This window comes from Jatropha curcas, chromosome 1 (assembly GCF_041381405.1).
Source record: "Jatropha curcas cultivar XTBG-Jc1 chromosome 1, XTBG_Jcur_1.0, whole genome shotgun sequence".
Taxonomy (NCBI): domain Eukaryota; kingdom Viridiplantae; phylum Streptophyta; class Magnoliopsida; order Malpighiales; family Euphorbiaceae; genus Jatropha; species Jatropha curcas.
Window position 1 is genome coordinate 29,540,640 of NC_143151.1, and position 20,823 is coordinate 29,561,462.

At 27.8% G+C, this 20,823-nt stretch overlaps 2 protein-coding genes and 1 long non-coding RNA gene across 3 annotated transcripts; 2 read left to right on the forward strand and 1 right to left on the reverse strand.

Annotated features, from left to right (window-relative positions):
* Window positions 1-114: 114 nt before the first annotated feature.
* LOC119371137 (uncharacterized) lies at window positions 115-622 on the forward strand. The gene is made up of 2 exons (XR_005178706.1): window positions 115-271; window positions 368-622. It is a non-coding gene; the product is annotated as an uncharacterized LOC119371137 (long non-coding RNA).
* A 5,238-nt stretch (window positions 623-5,860) lies between these two features.
* On the forward strand, window positions 5,861-9,383 carry TLP8 (tubby like protein 8). The gene is made up of 9 exons (XM_012212068.4): window positions 5,861-6,439; window positions 6,612-6,726; window positions 7,929-8,105; window positions 8,206-8,267; window positions 8,354-8,450; window positions 8,535-8,624; window positions 8,727-8,819; window positions 8,908-8,975; window positions 9,064-9,383. Exons 1-9 carry the CDS (start codon window positions 5,997-5,999, stop codon window positions 9,137-9,139), a joined length of 1,221 nt encoding a protein of 406 aa, XP_012067458.1. The 5' UTR covers window positions 5,861-5,996; the 3' UTR covers window positions 9,140-9,383.
* Window positions 9,384-13,789: 4,406 nt separating this feature from the next.
* Window positions 13,790-16,851, reverse strand: ADAP (ARIA-interacting double AP2 domain protein). The gene is made up of 7 exons (XM_089716498.1): window positions 16,468-16,851; window positions 16,297-16,379; window positions 15,928-16,016; window positions 15,747-15,820; window positions 15,603-15,653; window positions 15,213-15,289; window positions 13,790-14,649 (listed from the first exon to the last, which is right to left on the reverse strand). Exons 1-7 carry the CDS (start codon window positions 16,617-16,619, stop codon window positions 14,117-14,119), a joined length of 1,059 nt encoding a protein of 352 aa, XP_089572624.1. The 5' UTR covers window positions 16,620-16,851; the 3' UTR covers window positions 13,790-14,116.
* Between the last annotated feature and the right edge of the window lie 3,972 nt (window positions 16,852-20,823).

Here is a 20,823-nt window from a genome sequence, read left to right on the forward strand (position 1 = left end):
TATTCACATATGTCAATAAATCGTAATCACAATTAGTATCATAACCTTAAATAAAATATAAATATAAATGATATGTGATCCATAAATCTATAAATACCCATTTAAATTCATCAACATATCATCAAACAAACCCTAGTATCGTCCTCGGGATTAAAAAATTAAGCAATGGCAACCAATTCTTTCAAAACTCTTTTGGTGACTCTGTTGGTCTGTGCACTAGTAATGTCTCCGATGATGCCCATCGAAGCATCTCCTCTTAATCATCGTCGAGGTATATCCTATATCATTACTTATTGCATGTCATGAACAATGGCTATATATTTTGAATACATTTACCATTGTTTTAATATGAATCCTAATGTTGCAGAGCTCCGTAAATTACCACCAAATTGTGACCAGGGCTACTATCTTGTATGCAAGCCGAACAATGAATGCAAGTGTTGTGAAGAAGGCACTCCTCCTAGCAATTGCTGAAAATCAAATTATTATGAATAAAGCATTGTCTCGATATGGATATAAATTAAAAGAGTGTCTCTCTTTATATATTTATCTATAATTTATATGAGCTATTCAAATATGTTTAACTATCATATCTTAATAAAAGAGTACCTCTCTTAATATATTTATTTATGTTTGAAAACAAAGAACTTGGTTTATGTTATTTATTATATTATTGGTGGAATTTATTTTCTTGTTTTATTTTGTTACTCATATTTTAATTTAGTATTCATATGTGAATATTGGAAAAAAGTAGCATTTTCCAGTATATAAATTTTCGAATCCAACTGAAATAATTTAAATATTTTAATGTATAACCGAATCCAATCAAAATTAAAATTGAATCAAAATAACCAAATTTTTTAGATATATTTCTGGATTGAACTGTAATTTCTTAATTAAGTAGATGTAAAGCCAAATTGAATCAATATTGGTGAATAAATGAATCAAGTTAAATCATGCTGAATTAATTCATATATGTCAATAAATTGTAATTGTGATTAGTATCATAACTCAATATAAATTAACTTGCAATAATTAAAATATAACATGCAATTTAATTATTGGTAATTAAAAAAAGTTTCAAATATAAGCAAGGAATGAAGAAACAATGTTATCATTTACTACTTAGATTTCATTTATTTATGAAAAAATATTTGGAACAATTAGAAAAGCTAGTTAATGAAAAAATAATTAAGAAATAGGCTACCTTAGAAATTTTTGTAATATTCAAAAGATTAGTATGTAAAGGTTAATTAATTAGAAATTGAAATTTTAACTATTATATTATAAAATAAAATAAAAAAAAATCAAATATTAAACTCTAACGATTATATATATATGTGGGGAAATGGATCACATTAGGATTACCAAAAACTTATCAATAATGTCTCTCCTAAGTTTATGGATTGACAAAAATAACTTTAAACTGTTTTTAAATTGACTTGTTGAAAAATTAAAGGTAACTTAATTTTGATTTGTCATATTCATTTCTTATTTAAATATAAATTCTATTGGATTAAATAATAAATTTATATTATATTGTTTGAGGTATATATTAAATAAATAACTTTAAGGATTTTAATTTTATTGGTTAAAAAATAAAGGTAATTTAATTTTTATTATTATATTAATTTCATATCTAAATCCAAATTCTATTGGATACACTATGAAATTATATTATATAAAAAATAAGGTATATATTAAATATGGTAAGAATAAAAGGTAATTTAATTAAGAACTTTGATTTCATTTATTAAAAAATAATGGTAATCTAATTCTGATTGGTTATACTATATTATGTAAGGTACATATTAAATAAGGTAAGGATATAATAATATTTTTAATTATAATTTTTAATAAATCTTTAATTTGAATAGGTTATAATTATTTTCTTTAAGTAACTTATTCTACAAAAACTAAACGTAATTTATGATTATTTATTAAAGAATATATTATACGATTTACTGTTTGATATAAAATAGAAAATAAAATTTAATATATATAATATAACATGTTATATTAGCAATCCATATAATAAATTGAAAGAATATTTTTTTTTTCTCAAAAATAAACCATCATAAATTTAATTATTCACCCATAAACTTTATCAAAAGTAAAAAAAAAAAAAAAAAAAACCAAAATTATAAATGATGCTTTAAGATAATAATTAATATATTAATTATTATAATAGCTAATACCAATATCTCATATTTTAGTAATATAGACAGTTTATTATATTATATTATATATAAAAGAGTTAAGTTAATTAAATTTAAATTGTTAAAAAAAATTTTAAATTGGTTGATAAGTAATTTTATTTGATTATCAAATTATGATAATGTTTTATTATTATAAACATGTTATTTCCTTGACAAGTTATTTAATTATTGAATTCTTTTATTTTATTATTCTGTAACATGTTCTTTTTTTCTATTTTATTGAATACTTTTAGATTTTTAGTAATAGAAATTGTTCATAATATTAATATTTATAATAAAAAATAATTATATATAAATTAAATTACATTTACTTACGATATGTAAAAATCAATAAGTACAAACAACATACAATGCACATTCGAAAAAACTAGTATATATATATATATATATATTAGCAAAAATTATCATATTGTTTTATATGATCTATATGTTAAAAAATAATAATAATACATGTGCGCTATATCTCTCCTTTACTCTCAATATCTAAAACTTAAAACCTAACTTTTCTTCTTTCACAGACGGCTACCGATAAGCTCTCACCTGTGGTCATCCATTTTCTTTTTATTTTTATTTTTTTGCAAATAATCCTTAGATTTTTATGGTCTGAGTTATTATCGCCTAACTATTGAATTTATTGTTGCTTATATATTGAGATTTTATTCTCATATCTAATTTTAAGTTATTGTTATCACTATTATAATATTTTATCTAGCGTATTTTATTATTTAAATAATTATGTAGGAAGAAGTGCATATCTCTTCTTTAATAGAATGAAGAAATTTAAAGGTAATAGATCGAACTTGTAAAAAGACCATGGAGTTCGAACAGTGGCCATAAATAGCCACCAAATAGAGCACACAATCTCTTATGGCACAAATATTATGCTCAGTCAACTCTATCAGATTCTTCAAATCAAGATTGTGTTCTTTTATTATTTGTATAAGTGGTTTATTATTAGACTTCCTATAAAAAAATATAGAAATATATTGATTTATATCTCATATATTTATACAGTTTTGGATTAATGAAATTTATAGTTTAATTTTTCTAACAAAAAATTGACCAGATGAATTTTGCACGTACATGATGTTGTCCTTGAGAATTTTCGTGAAAATGTTGCCATTTACAGAAAGGGTCTAACCACCTATAATTAATTGCCGGTGTTGGCCAAAAAAAATCTAATAGAGTGAAGTTAGTTTTCTCTCTAGTTTTTTAACTCTAGTTTTACTTTGAGGCTATCGCTGTTTATCATAGTACCCCTACCTCTTACTTTTTGTTATCTCTTTCGCATGACCTTCTTTTATTTTTAATCTTCCCTTATTTCAATAAACTCAGATCTGTTTTTTTTTTATAACATATCTATCTTTTTTGTTTTGTTATTATTGGTTGTCTCCATATTTAGAGTTTCTTGTCCCTTCTTTGAGGGTAGTCCTTCTTTGTGAGGGTTTATTACTAAATAAAATTATAATATTTTATTTTATTTGATTCGAGACTTTAGGTCTTGATTTACAAGTGTGGATCTTCAATCGATAGACCCTGGTATTACGGCATGTTCCTCTATTGTTGCTATTGATGCATAACGGCAAAAACTCATCTGTATTCATCATATGTTGCAAATTATTGGAAAAGCAATCCAGTTATAAAAGATCCAGAGGAGTTATTATTTTGACGTCCAAATCAATTAACGGACTAGTTGCTACTACGAAGATTTGTATCTTTTGTCGAGATCAACTCGAAAAGGAAAGATCTAATATTATAATTTTTAGTTTTAGTTTTATTATTCAAAAGGATATGAATTCTTTTAATTCGTTAAAAGATCAGCAAACTCTATTAACTATTAATAGTAAAGTTTTATATTTAGTCTATATTTTTATTTGTAATTCTTAATATTATTATTAATGAATTACATTTTTTTTTTAAAAAAAACTGTAATTAATTGCCATATACAGAAAAGAATTTTTTTTTTTTTCTCATTTGGTTTTCTAGTATAAAAGTACACTCTAGAATAGTTTGCTAGCGACATATAAGGTTTTTTTTTTTTTTTTTGGAAACACATATAAGGATTTTTAAGCTTTAATTAACTTTCCAATTGAAAAAATATATTTAATATAAGCAAGTCTTTTTTAGTACTGATGGATGCCTGAACCATTAAATTAGAAGTCCACCGATACTCAACCCCGATTTAAAGGCTGATAGAGTATTTATAAAAATTCACGTCCTTCCTTTTCTACGATTATACTTATTTAGATCGGATTCATGACTCCACCTATATATCAAACCAATAAAAATGTGAAAACTTTTAAAATTATTCATACTTTATCTTTTTATTTTCAAGAGTATATTTTAGAATATTTTCGTTTCAACAAAAACTCTTATTTTCATTGGTTTGATCTATAGATGGAGGTCATAACCGCAATTTGATTAACCCTAAAAAGTTTTACTTATTAATTAACAATCTATACCCTTCAATAATCGTCATCGCATTTATTTGATCATCAAATAATCGAAAGGTTATTCAGAAAGCAACAAGTTTGACATGTTTGCTAGATCTACACGATTGAAATCTTAATTTTGATTCTTGAATGTTAAAAAAATTAATCAAAAGTATTCCAAATTTGTAAAGTGGCTTTAACAGCTTTTTTTTTTTTTTTAAATCTCTCTTAAGCAACCAAGAAATAAGTATATATTATCATTATTAATAAAAAAAATCATTCAAATGTATCAATAAGTATATGTATATGTATTACCAAATTGAATCAATTTTTTGGTGAATAAACCAATCAATTTAAACCATACTGAATTAATTCAAATATATTAATAAGCTATAATTATAATTACTATCACAAGTAAAAACAAAATTTACTTGCACCAAACAAAATTTTTTTGAGAATGGTCATTTACAACCTAGATTGCGTTTATTTGTAGAAAATATGATTTTTAAATTTTCTGATATTTGAAACTTTTAGAAAATTAATCATATATTATTTATGATCAAAAGGAAAAAATTAAATCATTAAAAAAAATAACTTTTCTTTTGAAGATAGAGGAATATGTTTCAAATATTAATAAACTTATCGTAATAAAAAAAAAACAAAGACATATATATTTATTTTTTATTTAATTATTTATTAATTACATTTGATCTAAACTAAAGATTTAATTATTTTTTAATTATATTTTAATTTAAAATAAATATTTATTTTCATTTGGGTAAAAAATTAGATTTTTTATTCTTTGATACAAATTTAGAGAATAAATTATATAAAAAATTAATTTTTAAGCGAATTGAATATTACTCTAATTTAGGATTAAATTGAAATTTATTCTCTTTATTTATTGAAAACTTGCATTTTTTATAATTTCCAATAGTTACCGTTGACGTTGGAACATAACACAAGCTTACTGTGTCCACGTAAAAGGTAAGCACTAGCCAACAAAAAGACTGCACATTTATCCATGACACTTTCAAATTCAAAATCAAATCCCTCCTCTCATCTTTGTCTCTGATTCAAACCCATCACACCATTATTCTTTCCCAAAGCAATCACAATCAAATTTTGATGATGACGTGGCAGAATCAGGACTTTAGATTTTCCCTTCGAGCAATTTCATATGCACCAAAATTCATATTAAAGCTTGTTTCTTTCCAAAATCCACTAACTTCCTTTCCTGAAAAATGTCTCATTTGCTTCAAAGAAAAAGATAATAACAGAATTCCATTTTAAATCTTTCCTAAACAAGTCGCAATACCCTTTTGAATTTTCTTTAAGCCAAATAATGGCTGGTTTCAAGAAACCCACAGCTCCAATCCAATCTTCATATAATTCCATTTTTGTCAATCCCTTAACTGACTCCAAACACCACCATAGTTGTAGTGAAGGAGACCTTACAACAATTATGACTGACAACAAAGAGAATAATCCCATTTTTGGCTGTAACAAAGAAAATGCAGAGCGTGCAAACTCTAAACCTTTATCTACAGATGGGTCTCTTCCTCTTATGCCAAAGCAATTGTCAAAAATGAAATCTTTGTCTACTGGTAGAGCCCTGAAGCCGACTTCGTTACAGTTCTGTATGCAGATGAATGAGCCTGAAAATGGTTTCAAGTATAAATTGTGGGACCCAGTCGAGTCTGAGAAATCAGCTTCTTCTTTGACTATTTGGGATTATTCAGATTCTGAGGCTGCTCCTGCTTCTTCTTGGTCTACATTGCCTAATAGGTGTGTTTATATTTATTTACACCTTTTTCATATATATATATATATATATATATATATACATTCTGAATTATAATGTTAATGTCCTTTAATATTCAATGGTTTTTATTGCCTATTTTGATTAAAGAATGAACATTTGTTTTCTTATTGTGATTTTTTTTGGGTTTATTTTCAGGGCTTTGTTATGTAGGCCTTTGCCTTTGGACATAGGGAGATGTAATTGTGTTATTGTGAAGGAAGCATTGCCAGAAGGGTTAAATGGGGGTACGATATACTCACTTTATACTAATGTAAGATCTCCTTGACTTTTAATTTTCTTCTTCTTGCTTTTATGAGGGTTTTGATCTAATGTGTCCATTATTGTTATGCTTGATCCTTGTCCCTGAGTAATTGAAAGACCACTGCTTGATCTCATTTGTAGCTATTGTAATGCCAGCCCAGTCATTTTTGAAATGCTTAAATAATTAATTGCCAGTAAATATCTTCAAAAACTGTGTAGTTAAGCCTTAAAACGACTTGAAAGTTGCATTTGTTATAACTTGGAAACCAAGTTGAAGGACTTGCCAACCAAGTGCAAGAAGTTTTGAAACCAAGTTAAAATTATGCTATCAGACACTTTTGGTTGTGAACCAGTGATGGAAGCAGCTCTTCTACATTGCACTTGACCTAATTTTCATTTTACTGTGCCAGTAGATAACATTTTAGGAAAGCAACAAAAAGACCCTTCAGTTTTTCTAAGTTGGTTGTATTTTTCATCCTATAGTGGCATTCCCTTACGTCCTTTAAACAATGTTTTAGGGAAAGCAGCAATCAAAATATTGATTGCCAAGAATTTGGTCACCGATGGATTTAGGCCCGAGTTTGTGTGGGTCCTTGAGTTACAGGAACTCGAGCCGCAAAATAAAACTTCCTTTACAAACTCAAAAAGTAAGCTTGTAAAAGCTGCTGTTTTGGGTAAGTAGGGGGAGTAGCTAAGGAATTACAAAGGAAGATGCGTTGGGTTGGTGAGTTATAATTTTATTGAGTTTAACCTGCATGTCTAATATGATTATATCAAGCCTGCTAAAGTTTAACTATTCGTGTTTGGTTATAAGGAACGAAAGATCAAGAACGGAATTTATTACAGAATTGAACTGTTTCTTGCTTTACGTAATTGATGACCTCTTATTTTCAGTCTTGATTCTTTTCTGATTTGATTGGAATCAATTTGTGTAAAACATGGTATGATGATATCAAGCCTGCCAAACTTTAACTATTTTTGTTGGGTTTTGAGGAATGAAAGACCAAGAAAAGAATTTGTTGCCACAATTGAACCGTGTTTTTCTTCACATCATTGATGACCTCTTAGTTTCAATCTTAATTCTTTTCTGATTTGGTTGGATTCAAAGTGGTTTTTTGAATTAAACAAAAACTACTAATAACTTCTAGCTGTGAATATTGCCGACTAAAATTTGCTCTTGCATCTTTGATTCTCCATATGTCAAAACCATAGGAAGGACAAGGACGGCAGGATAGGAAACTAGCAATAGCTCACCATAAGCGGCGTAATGGAAAATCAGTGTTTACTATAGCTCAGAATTTGAGAGGAGTTTTGTCTACTTCAGATGATAGTTTTATTGGAAATATAACAGCTAATTTCATGGGTTCCAAGTATCAAATATGGGACCAGGTTTGCTTCAATACCTTAAAACTTGCAACTTTATAATAATATATGTATTTCTTTAGTAAAATCTAAACTGAAAAGACATGGATGACATGTTTGAATGTAGGGAAGCCATAGGCGTCTCAATTCACCATCTAAGCAGCATCATCCGCTTCTGGCTGTTGTTAGGTACGGCAGAACCCCCTACCATCCCCTTCTACTGTCCCTCTAAATGTTCTTGTTGTTGTTAATTTTGTCTTCCTTGTCTTCTACAGATTCGTGCCTACAGTAGCCACTTGTGCTGGTAGTTATAGAAGCATGAGGGTGTACATACCGAAGCATCAATCCATGCAGCTTAAGAACTCAACTCAGGTGAATTAGACTGTGATTACTTTTACTTGGATTTGGAATTGTGTGTGATGATTTCTTGACTTGCTGCTATTCTCTTTGGAATAGATGCACCACATTAATTGTCTGCCCAAGGATTGGGAAGGGAAAATGGACAAAGTACATAACCTACAGTCAAGGACTCCAAACTACAGTAATGTAAGAATTGTAGAAAGTTTATCCCATCATAAAAGAATAGGATTTTTGAACTTCATTGATATATATTTTCCTTCATGGAGTTGATTTCTTTTGGTTTTGAAGATTTCAAAGCAATATGAATTAGACTACAGAGACAAAGGCAGAACTGGACTGAGAATCCAAAGGTCTGTGAAGAATTTCCAGCTCAAATTGGAGGTATTATGAATGGACCACTTTGAAGTATTATCATATACAATTTTTTAGTCTCAGATTGATGGTTATTAACTCATTTATGGATCTATAGGAGCACGGAAAACAAACAATTTTGCAGCTTGGGAGGGTGGGGAAATCAAAGTTTGTTATGGATTTCAGGTGCATATCTTTTGTATCTAAAAATGGCTTTTCTGCGTTCTTGAGAACATTTGAGAAATAAATGACAGCATTCTGTCTTTCTTTGCAGATATCCTTTGTCAGGCTATCAGGCATTTTGCATATGTTTGACTTCAATTGATTCAAAATTATGTTGCACGGTTTAATTACAAGCAACATATGTTCCAGTTCAACCTCTGAACACAATCTTTTAGTTTCTATTTTGTTTCTTTTTACCTTTTGCTTCTTACTTCAAAAGAAGCATAATTGGGTAAGATTCAGTTTGTAAGGGTGGACAATATTTCTTGTTTCTTCTTTTTTCTTTTCTTTTTTAATGTAAATGCCATTAGGTCTGGCCTTCTTTTCCAAGCATGAATGATGAATGCACACAATTTGTGGTTTTCATAGTTAGACTTGTCCAAAGCTTGGGCTTGAAAAATGTCAAATTTTTCAAAGGCCCGGCCATTCAACTCACCCTTCACTTCATGAATTGATGCTTGCAGCCCTGGATGGAGGCTATTGGGCTCTGATTGGATTTTGCCCTCTAATTTTTCACTTTTTTTAACTATTGAGCCTATTTGAGTAGAGATAATAATTTTTTACTTATGGGAGCATTCATAAATCAAACCGATGAAAACATGCGTTTTTTAAAAATTGTTACTGTTTTATTTTTTTTAAATAATTTTGGCATAAGACATTTTACTTAAATTTAATATGTGTGAAAATCAAAACTAGATTTATTATTATGGAATGGCTAGAGAATATAGTATGTTTGGATTTAGTTTCTGTTTTTTTTTTTTAATTCATTGGGATAACTAATACTGTCGGCTACATAACATGGATAGCTCTCTTATGGACTTATTAAATTAGTGAAAACACTTACAATCGATAAAATTCAACTTTCCACTTTTGGCATAAGTGAGAAACTCGAAACTTTCTTCGTACAAGTGAGACGACCTTGATTGACTTTCAACTTGTACATGAGGATCAAAAAACTTAGATTTATGCTTTTGGGCCAAATAAAACAGTAACAATATTAAAACTACCAAATTACCCATTGAATAGCTGGCAAAGGAGCGTGATCATCACGGGTCAAAAAAATTTTATAAAATACAAAATATTATATAATAATCGAATGATTCATACTTTGGTGTGATGGAATATATTAAGAGTGCTTAAAGCAAGAATTAAGCCCCTTAATTTTCAAGTCAAAGTCATCGTCATGCAGTATGCGAAAATATCATAATAACACATCGCATTTAGCAATTCTAAAAACATGTGGAAAAAATGTTTAGTTTATAAATTAAAAATCTTGACTAAATCATTAATCTCAAAATTTGATTAACCAAATTAAGATTTCTAAATGACTTTTAAAAGGTACATTGAAATATTAATCAACTGAGCACCAGAAGCATCACCCTTCACTCTCTAATTCCAACTCTCTACCAAGTCATTCTTTCGACATCTAACATCTGCACTATTCTTACACATGCCCCACAGTCTTGCCCCCATCACAAAATGGTAAACTACAATCTTGCAAGAAAACTATGTTAAGAAGATAAAAGTTATGAACAAAGCATCAAAGTCCGTTTACAGAAAACTATATTTGCTGTACTTACAATGGAAAGAATTGCTGACAAATGTTACGACCAAATGCATAAGTTTGCTCTTGAATTTTTTAGCTTTAATCTTGTAAAATATTCAATTTTTACTTTGACTCATCAAATATTTCAATAATTATTCATATTAAACGCTTTAATTTACAAAACTTTTTTATTGAACATGTAAACTTATAAAATAAATCAATTAAATATCTATTAGGTGGTTGTAAAACGTGAAAATTATTGTTTCTAAAGTTATACTAACAACAGATCAATCGATATTTATATACTAATAAGGTGTTGATAGGATAATAAGCGATCTTAATTCTTATAACACGAGAATACACATTCGATGATACCACTCCTCATTTTAATATATATATAATCAATATTTTATATATAAAGATAAAAATCAAAGAGTAGAGGTGAAAACATGTGCAAAATGTTAAGGCGTCGTAAAGGTAGGGGGTGCAAAATTAAATTTAGGGGTTGCCCCTCGAGGACAGGAGGGTAATCTATTGAGTATTTTTAGGGATGGAAATTAGTGCACCTACCAACCTATACTCTCTACCTTTTATCCTAGAAGGAATTAAGTCAACGTTCCCCCCTACCCACTTGCCAAATACCTAATTCTACTAAGTTGTAGAAACTAGAAACTCACGTCAAATCAAACCGAAAGTCAAAACCTTTTATTTTTTAAAATTGTTATTTTTTATCTATTACAAATTCTTCTTTGAATAACAAATGGACACATTTTTACTTTTTATATGAAAAATACTTTAATGCATTTTTTTTTAGTATTTTAAATAATATATACTTGGAATATAAATATGCTATTTTATCTTATTAAGGTAACAGTTTGTATTGTTATTAAAATGTAAAATAAGCATTCAAGTACAATGATACATATAATATAAGAAGTTAGATCTTAAGTCGGAGTTTTTGAGACTATAAAAATTTTTATTAATTTGGTGAATTAATGGAAAAGTTATCGTATTGTATAGTTCATTATGTTACTTTAACTCATTCGATCTCTCAATAAATAAAAAATATTATATTATTTCTTTGAGATTTGAAATACGTCTTTTTCACACGCAACAATTATTTTAGAATGTAAGATACTTATCTTAGAATTTAAGATTCAACTCCAAATTAAATAGAAGGATCTCACTTGTTTTAGAACTTAAGATACTTATCTTAGAACTTAAGATTCAACTCCAAATAAAATGGATCTAGAATCTCACTTATCTTAGAACTTAAGATTCATTAGTCTGCACAAATTAGAACTTACGATTGATGAAAGACATTAATGTCACATGGTTCTCTACTTACACTAAAGGGAAAATTATGATTTTGTCCTTACATTTTGCATAATATATAAGATTATTTTTATATTTGACATATATATAATTTTGTCCCTATATTTTATTTTCATACATTTCTGTTAAATTTTTTTTACTTTTTTTTTGTCAAAAAATTAATAATTAATTCTTATATTTTGACAAAATTAATTAATATGTCCTTATATTTTTGTAAAAATTTAAGAATTTATCTTTTTATTTAATGGAAAAGTACAAAAATTAACAGAAGGACATAACCATGTAAAGGAAGTAAAAGATAGAGAATAATACTGTGTCTTTTTAAAAATACAAGTATAAAGTCATGTATTTTTTACAAATTAAATATAAAGATAAAATAATAATTTTCCCTACACGAAATCATAGAATCATAAGATTCTATAAATTTATAAGTATCAAGATAAAATACCCTTACCTTTTTGAATATCTTTAAAATTCTCTAATCAGTATTATATATTAACTTATTACCATTGGAGTGAGCTTGCTACCCCCCTTTGATACTATCTTTCTCTATTTTACAGGTTGTCGTTACTCAGATTAATGCAGTTCAATAATTAAACTTAAAGATGTTTGATAAAATATGTTAATAAAAGCTCAATCAATTGCTTATTTCACATTATTATATTTTAGAGCTTTTATTATTATTATTATTATCTGCATTGTCAAGCTTTTCTTATCCACTCTTAGCTGAATTGTATTTTTATATATAATTATCATTAAAAGTTACTTTTTTTTTTAATTATTTTTTATGTAATGTTTTTATTTATAATTAGAAATATCAAAATTAATATAAAAAATTTAATTAATATTTTAAATTTATATAACACATTAAAAAAGAAAATAATATATATATACAGCTCCCAACCTCTAACGCCCTTGATCATAATTCACAACCGATACCATAAATTCGATTAAGTTGGCAAATACATGGTAGTGTGCGGTGTATGGATGAGTTAATTAAAGAGCATTCAAAAAATATTAGAAATTAAGGATCAGATCCAACGGCTCTCTATAATTTAGCCGTCCTACGATCGATGTGTCTGCAAGTACAATATGCTTTGTGGTCCTGTTAAATTTATAGCAATGTCTATCTTAATTGCACTGAAGTATTATTTATTGATACTATTACATAAAATCCACTTGGCTAAACTATATCTACTAATAGTATATTTTTAACCGATTGAGTCATAATTAATTCATCTTTTTTTTCATTATATTAAGACTATATTTGGTTAGATATAATGAAATGTAATATAATCAAATATGTAATGTGATGGAAATGTATTTTAATAGAATGTAATCATTATGTTTGGTCGAGTATGAAAAAATTTATGGAAAGTAATTATCATTTCATTTTTATATTTATTTGTAAATATATAATTAATGTAATTGGCATTTATTGTACCTTCTTATAATTTTGCAAAATTATAACACAGTATAATTAGTGACTAGTGACGTGGGCCCACAGAGAATAATGTTTTCCAAAAACTAGTAATTAGGCAATAAAAAACAAGTCGGTCGCTATTTTACCGCATGGAAAGCTTCTATGCACCTATTAGGAAGAGAATAGAACTCTTATTTTATATTTCGATATTTTAAGATGAGACTGAAAATATTCGCTGGTCCTATGCACGCCTCACTTCTATTTATTTGAACGTTTTATAAAATGCATGTGCATGTATACATACACGTGTGGAAAATTTACGGTTGGAGTTGCTATAATTTTTCAAAAAGGAAGCGTGCAAATATATTTTATTTATTTTTGTCATGAAAATTGAAATATTGAATTGTAACATAAAATTATAGACAAGAATTAAACTAAAGGAGAGCCAATTACATTTATAATATTGAAAATTGGTTAATAAAATAAACTTGCCAATTCTTCTTATTAATTAAGTAAAATCAATAACTGATAAATGAATGTCTATTTTTCCACTATATCTACATGTAAATTGAGAAAAAAAAAATTAATAAACTATTTTCTTTCCATATTTTTAATTTAAGGAAAGAAGAGAAGCACGTATCTTCAAAAGAAAAAAAAAAAGAAAAAAAGAAAAAAGAAAAGAAAAGAATATTGTAAATTGTCTCTGTACTCTTACCATTTTTCATCATCTCCTGTCACCATCCTTACCTCCATCAAGTTCTTCAACCAACTACTTATTTGACCAGTTACTTGCATAGTTCTTCAACCAACAAATTCGCAGCACTGATCAAAAATTGGTGAAGCAAATGTGTTTAGGTCTCCAAAAATAATGTCATCATCGCTGATTGCAAAGCTACCGGAGTCTTCACATTCGAAGTATGTTTGAATGTCATCAGGGAAGCTCCGGCTTGGTGGAGTCCGTGGTTCGGACTCTGGTGGTGTCAAAGGGCAATCGCCAGCCGAAGTTCTCTCTAGCATTTCCTTGAACTTTGAGGATTGCAATAGAAGCCCTAATGCAGATGATGCTGATCCACCAGTGCGGCCGTTCGGCCATGGCGGAGGCACGGTGGTTTCCGTAGAGTTTGAGCTTTGTTGGTGAGATGTGAAACTTAATCCAAGCTCTTGAGTAGGATTCGGTATTAAATTAGCATCGGCAGCACTGTTAGGGCTTTGTTGAGAACTATTTGGACGTAGCCATTTGATGTAACGGCTAAGGTCAAAGTTTGTAACGGCGTTGAGTCCACGGTACTCAATAGCTGCCATGTCATAAGCTGTGGCCGCCTCTTCTTGAGTGGCTGCAAAGAGAATGTAGGAAAGGTTCAAGGGTAGCTTGGGAATAAATTTGGAGGAATCAATTTGCTTGCAGATTTTGGTGTGAGTTTGAATTTCGCTAGCTTCATTAAGTTGTTGAGGTTTGGTGATCTATTTCTTAACTAACAGGATATGTTTGATCACATAGTCTCTTTATCTTATTATCTTTACTTATATTTTATGGAAAATACTTTACATTTTCACCTTTAATTTACCTAAATATTTACAAAATAATTAGTATTAAAAACAAAAAGATTTGACCCTTTGATAGATAAAGTTTGAAAAGGAAAATTAAAATTATCCCACTTAGCTGGAAATTCTAAGTTTACCCCTACACTCCATTATATTCAGTTTTCACGTATGTAATTCATTTTCATTTAAAAAATTAAAAAAATAATTTATACAGTGAAACCGTGATTTCATATAAGATATTTAATAGCTGATTAGTAACTGTAAAACTCAATTTATAAAATAATTACCAATAAATATATAAATACAACTTTTGAAATTTAAAAGAAGTAACCACTCCAGAGAAAAAAAAAATTACCATAAGTTCCAAGATAGAGGTATTTGTTACCAAATACTCTGCCAATTCGAGCCTCCCATCTTCCATTGTGATGGTGTCTGCACAATTTAGGATTATTGTTTTACTTTTAGCTTTTGGAAAACGATAGAAAGCTACCAGCCACACTTGGATTTTGACTGATACAGACATCTCATCAATTCACTTTCATTAACCTTTTTATTAACAACTAATACCTAATCACTAAATTTGAGACATTAATTAATAAATAAAAATTACCTAAAACCAAACAACTAATTGAAAATGCAGCTTTACGTTGTGAGATGAATACTCGATTAATTATTAAATATTTGCATTTGCGATACTATAATTAGGAAATAAAATGCTAGGAAAAAAAATAATTATGACATATACCTTGCTACACCTCTATATTTTGATACCCCACGGGAAAATCCACTGCTCTTCCTGCAAAATCATTTTATAGTTAATTATTACTATAAGAATTAACATTTTAATCCAAAAAATAATTAATAGTATTAATTTAAATTAATTAGTTACCTTCTTAGGGATCCAATGTACTCTTCCTTTGACTGACCTTCCATCTCTTTGAGCTCTTCCTGGTAAGTTGCCAACTGAAATAATGAAAGCACATATAGTGATTAATTAATTTTTTAACCGTCACTGAAGGTTCAGAAATAATAAAAAATAAATAAAATCAAGAACTGAAAATTTAATTTACTGGGAAATTAAGGATGGTCTCCTGTCCCCAGTACTTCAATGCTGCCAAGTCATAAGCATGTGCTGCGGCTTCTTCATCATCATATGCACCTAAAATTTCAAAAATCTTAAAATTTTAATATTTTTTTTAATTTCATAATATAAATCTTTGAATACAAAAAATAATTAGTTAAATTAAAATTAAAAATACTCTAAATATTAAAAATGAAATGCAAGAAAACAAACCAAACAGTACCTAGATACACTGTAGTTCAGTTGGATTCCACCACAATCAACATTCACATCACACCCCAAAATGAAAGGAAAAAAAAAATCAATAATTATAATTAATAACAAAACTATTCAAGTAAAATAAATTAATAATTCAAACCTTGTCTTCCTTTCTTATTCTGCGATTCATTCCAGCAATTCTTATCCCACAAATGAGCCTCATACCGTCCCGTCCACCGGTGTCTGTATAACAGCAATTAAGAAGAAATTAATAGATATTAATTAATAATTACAATGAAGCCATGAAAATGGAGTTAATTTGAAAATTAACCTTGTAACTCCACGGTAAACGGAGCTACGCTGCGGAGGAGAGTCTCTAGGCACAGTTTTTCTTGTCCGTTTAGGCTTAGTTGATGTTGATGTAGGATTTGTGTTAGTAGAATTTGCAGTGTTTCTTCGGCTTTGCTGTGAGATCTTCGCCATTGACAATGGTGTTAAGAAGTTTAGTACGTCGGAAGAAGTGCAGAGAAGGCGATATATAGTTGCAGAGAAGAAATGAAAAGGAACGACGAAGCAGAAGAGAGAGTTTGTTTCTGTTTAAGAAGGCAGAGAGAGGAAAAATTAGCCGGCTAGAGAAAATGTTTCGTAGCGGCCGTCTCGAAGCGGCTCTGTATAGTCTCTCTCTTCTTCTTTGTCTTTACTTATGCGGGATTTAGTGTTATGCGTTGTTTCCGTATATATTTATATTGAGAATATATATTTAAAAATTGATGCATCTTTAACCCAATTTTTACAATCTTCTTATGAATGCTATCAAAAGTTTTGGTTCATTTATTTATTTTTTGGTATATTAGAAATTTTTATTGAAAAAATAAATAATTAATTAAATACTAGTAAGAAAGATATTAAAGAAGATATAAATTTGACTTCTCCTATATCTATTACTACTAAATTAGGTCTCAAATTTAATTAATTATCAAAATAAAATAATGTCTTAAAGTAAATTTACTTTTCAATCAATTGTGATTTGATTAGTCTTACTCTCTTGTAAAAGATATAGAGAATAAAAAGTCTCGAGTGCGAGCCCTCTCTACTATAAAAGTTGTAATCAATTTGGTAAATGTCATTCAAAGGGGAGGGTTACCTTCAGCTGTGTAGTCCATAATGTTATTCTGGTCCATTGGATCTCCCATATATCCAAAAGTAAATTTACTTTCTTTTTTTTTTTTTTTTTTTGAAAAGAGAAATTTACTTTCTTTTATAATTGTACAAGATAATTTTAAAATTTATATGTGTAAAAATATAATTGTACCTTATTATTTCAATTAATTGAACTCTGATTAACCAAATTTAATTAATGCTTTAACCAAGTTTTTATTACGAGCTTTTATTTATTTTGTATTTATTTTATATTTAGACTATACTTGTATTACTAGGATATACATTGTTGAGTCGACCTTAACTTTAATATTTTAGGCCCCGGTTAGTTATTACGTTTTAGGGGACTATATACTGTACTGATTGTATTTAATGCGTCTGCATATTTACAATATTACCCACCAAAAATCTAAATTAAACTAGTTCCTTAAGCTAATAATCTTGGCTTAATTTCTTAATTAATTTTATAGGCACCAATTAAACTAATAGCTAATGTGGCTAAATTAAAAATTAAAATTGACTTTTAATTATTTAGTTATATGAAACCTAAACAATTAATGTTCTTGAAATGCTTTATTTTAGAGCCTAAGTTGGTGTTGTGAATTGTTAAATGTCAATTAGTTGTTATGAGCCATTAAATATTTTAGGACATTTTCATTTTCAAAATTTATCAATGATGAACTTAATCTTTATTTGTTTATATAAATATATATTTTGTATTCCTAATAATTGAAAATATGATAACTAATTTTAATGAAAATTATTCAAAATCGTAAAAAAGTTAAGACCGAGTATAATACAATGAAATTAACCGAATTGAATTGAATTTAGTTCAATCAAGTTTTTATTATATAAAATAAAAAAAATCTAAAAGTCAAATTAATTTTACTCAAAAATTAATAAAATCTACAAAAATCTGAATCGAATTAACTTGGTTTAATTTTGATTAAATCGTTCTTATATAAAATTTGATTTATTATGTTAACGTTAGTTCTAGCCACAGTGAATTGAATCACTGAAATACTTATCCCTACCTTAAAATTAATTGTGATATTCATATTTTACGAAATAAATATTTTCAATATAGCAATAATAATAATAATAATAATAATAATTTAACAATATATTGTTCACCTAGCAAACTTGCCATTGTGCACAATATTTATGCATTTAATATTATATAGAAATTAGTTAATAAGTAAAACTATTAATTAACAACCAATCTTGTCAACATCGATTGAGCTAAGAATTAGAGTACACACAATTAATATGTTTCCAACTTCCCATTAATTAATTAAAGAGTTCCATAGTTGTTTTTTTTTTTTTTAGGGGTCTATAATTCATTGCCAAAATCAAAATAAATGCTATCAACTGTATATGTTACCCATAAATTGGATAATATGGTGGAGCCTCTAATGGAACATGTACATACATACTTTCATTACCCAATTTTCCAAATTTTCATATAATAAATGCAAAATTATATTCCCTCCGTTTTCACGCTATTAACAACATTTGATCTTTTCACAAGGATAAGAAAAAAATTAAATAAATTGATTTTCTAAAAATATATGGCAGATTGTCTAAATTGCCATTTTTTTAAATTAAAAGTTTCACATCTAATTTTACTACAAAACACCTAACAAACATGGGTAAAGATGAAAAAACAATAATTAATATACTTTCAAAATGGGTAAAAATATCTATTTATTGCTATTAAAGTGTAAGGGATGGAATACTATTAAATTGAGATTTTTTATTTTCTAAATATAGTACGTAGAGGGATTAACTTTTTCTTTTTAATTTATTGAAAACTTTTATAGGCCGAAATAATATTTCAAGCTACGTAATAAGGGGTTAACTTTCATGGATTCTTGTAGTTTGTCATATATTTATGTATATATATGGCTATCTAGGGTTGGCTGTAGACAGAGACTACTAGCCAGTGGCTCCTAATTAATTTTAATTGTGCATATGATAAAATAAGAAAAAAAAAATTCTTGGTAATATATTTTATTTCTTTTGCACATCTAAAAGAAATAGTAAATGAAATACATATTTGTATGTTCCAAGGCATAGAGTAAAATGTCAATTTTTAGAGGTGAACTATAGATAATAAAACAAAAATTAAAGTAAATTTATTATGATAAATAAATATATAATCTTCCTATGATCAATAAAATTGACAATTTTCATATTTGGATCTAGGTAATTTATCATGTGTAAGGTTGCGCACTAGTTATTTTTTATTAAATTGGAAAAAAAATTATATTATCCTTCCAAAAAATATTTATGACTTATGAAATATAAGTAGCTTTTAACATTTTAACTGGTCCAATAAAAGTTACTTAAAAAGCTATTGCCGAACACAACTTTAATAATTCTCGCTAACTGCTAGGCTGAGGATGTTATATTTATGTGGCGGCATGCAAAATACTTTCTATATATAAAAACCTTTTAGTGGATTCAATATATACATATATGAGAGTTACATTAAATTGAAGTGCAAGAAATAAAAGATATGGATGATAGTTGATCCTCTCTATGCTCTAATCTCTACATAAGAAACAACCAACCACCCAAAAAAGAGGGTTGGAAGATGGCTTTTAAGTGCCATTGATTGTTGGTGTGCTATATTTTGCGGCGAGTGCCTGAATTTCAGTATACCACATTAAAACTGGGATGGACACTAACTACCTAGAACTTGGATTTTCAATGCCCACTAAGGTTGCTCTCTGCTCTGCACGTGTGTCTTCATGAAGGACTATGGGCTTTTATTATCACATCTTTTGTTTCTTATGGATCATGTGAATGGGCCTAGCTTGATCTAGACTAGATGAATGTTTATGTATTTGAAAGAAAACCAACCCAATTGGTCCTCATATATCAAAAGGAAATGCAAATATGCAATTGTCGAATCAGCCCAATTTCATTTATGAAACCGATATTTTTTTAAAAAATAAAATTTCAAAATATGACATTTATCATAATATCTCTAAATTAATTGACCTGCATTGTTGGTTGTAAATTAGGTTTTACTTAAAAATTTTTAAGTTAATTTATATAAAATGTAGAGTGAAATTACGTATAACACTCGAGATGATTTATATTTTTGAACATAATAGAATTAGAATAAAATAAAAATAAAAATTATAAAAAAAGATTCTAAAATATGAATAGAAAAGTGATTAATTTCTTTATAATTAGATTAATTTCTTTATATTATAATTAATTTCTTTCTACTTGTTCCTAAAAAAGAAAATGCTCCTTCAGTTCCTGAATAGCTCCTTCAATTCCTGAATAGCTTCTTTCAAAAGGCCTTTTTCTTCTTCGATGAATGTTTTAGTAGAAGATATTATTTCTCGGAACTCAGGTTTATTCGTTTTTAAGCAAGTACGTAACTCAAAGAAAATTTTATTTATTTGTCCAACTTCTAGTGAATCAAGATAACCCGTCGTTCCGGCATAAATAGTCATTATCTGTTCCTCCACTGTGAGAGGAGCAGATTGGGATTGTTTGAACAACTCGC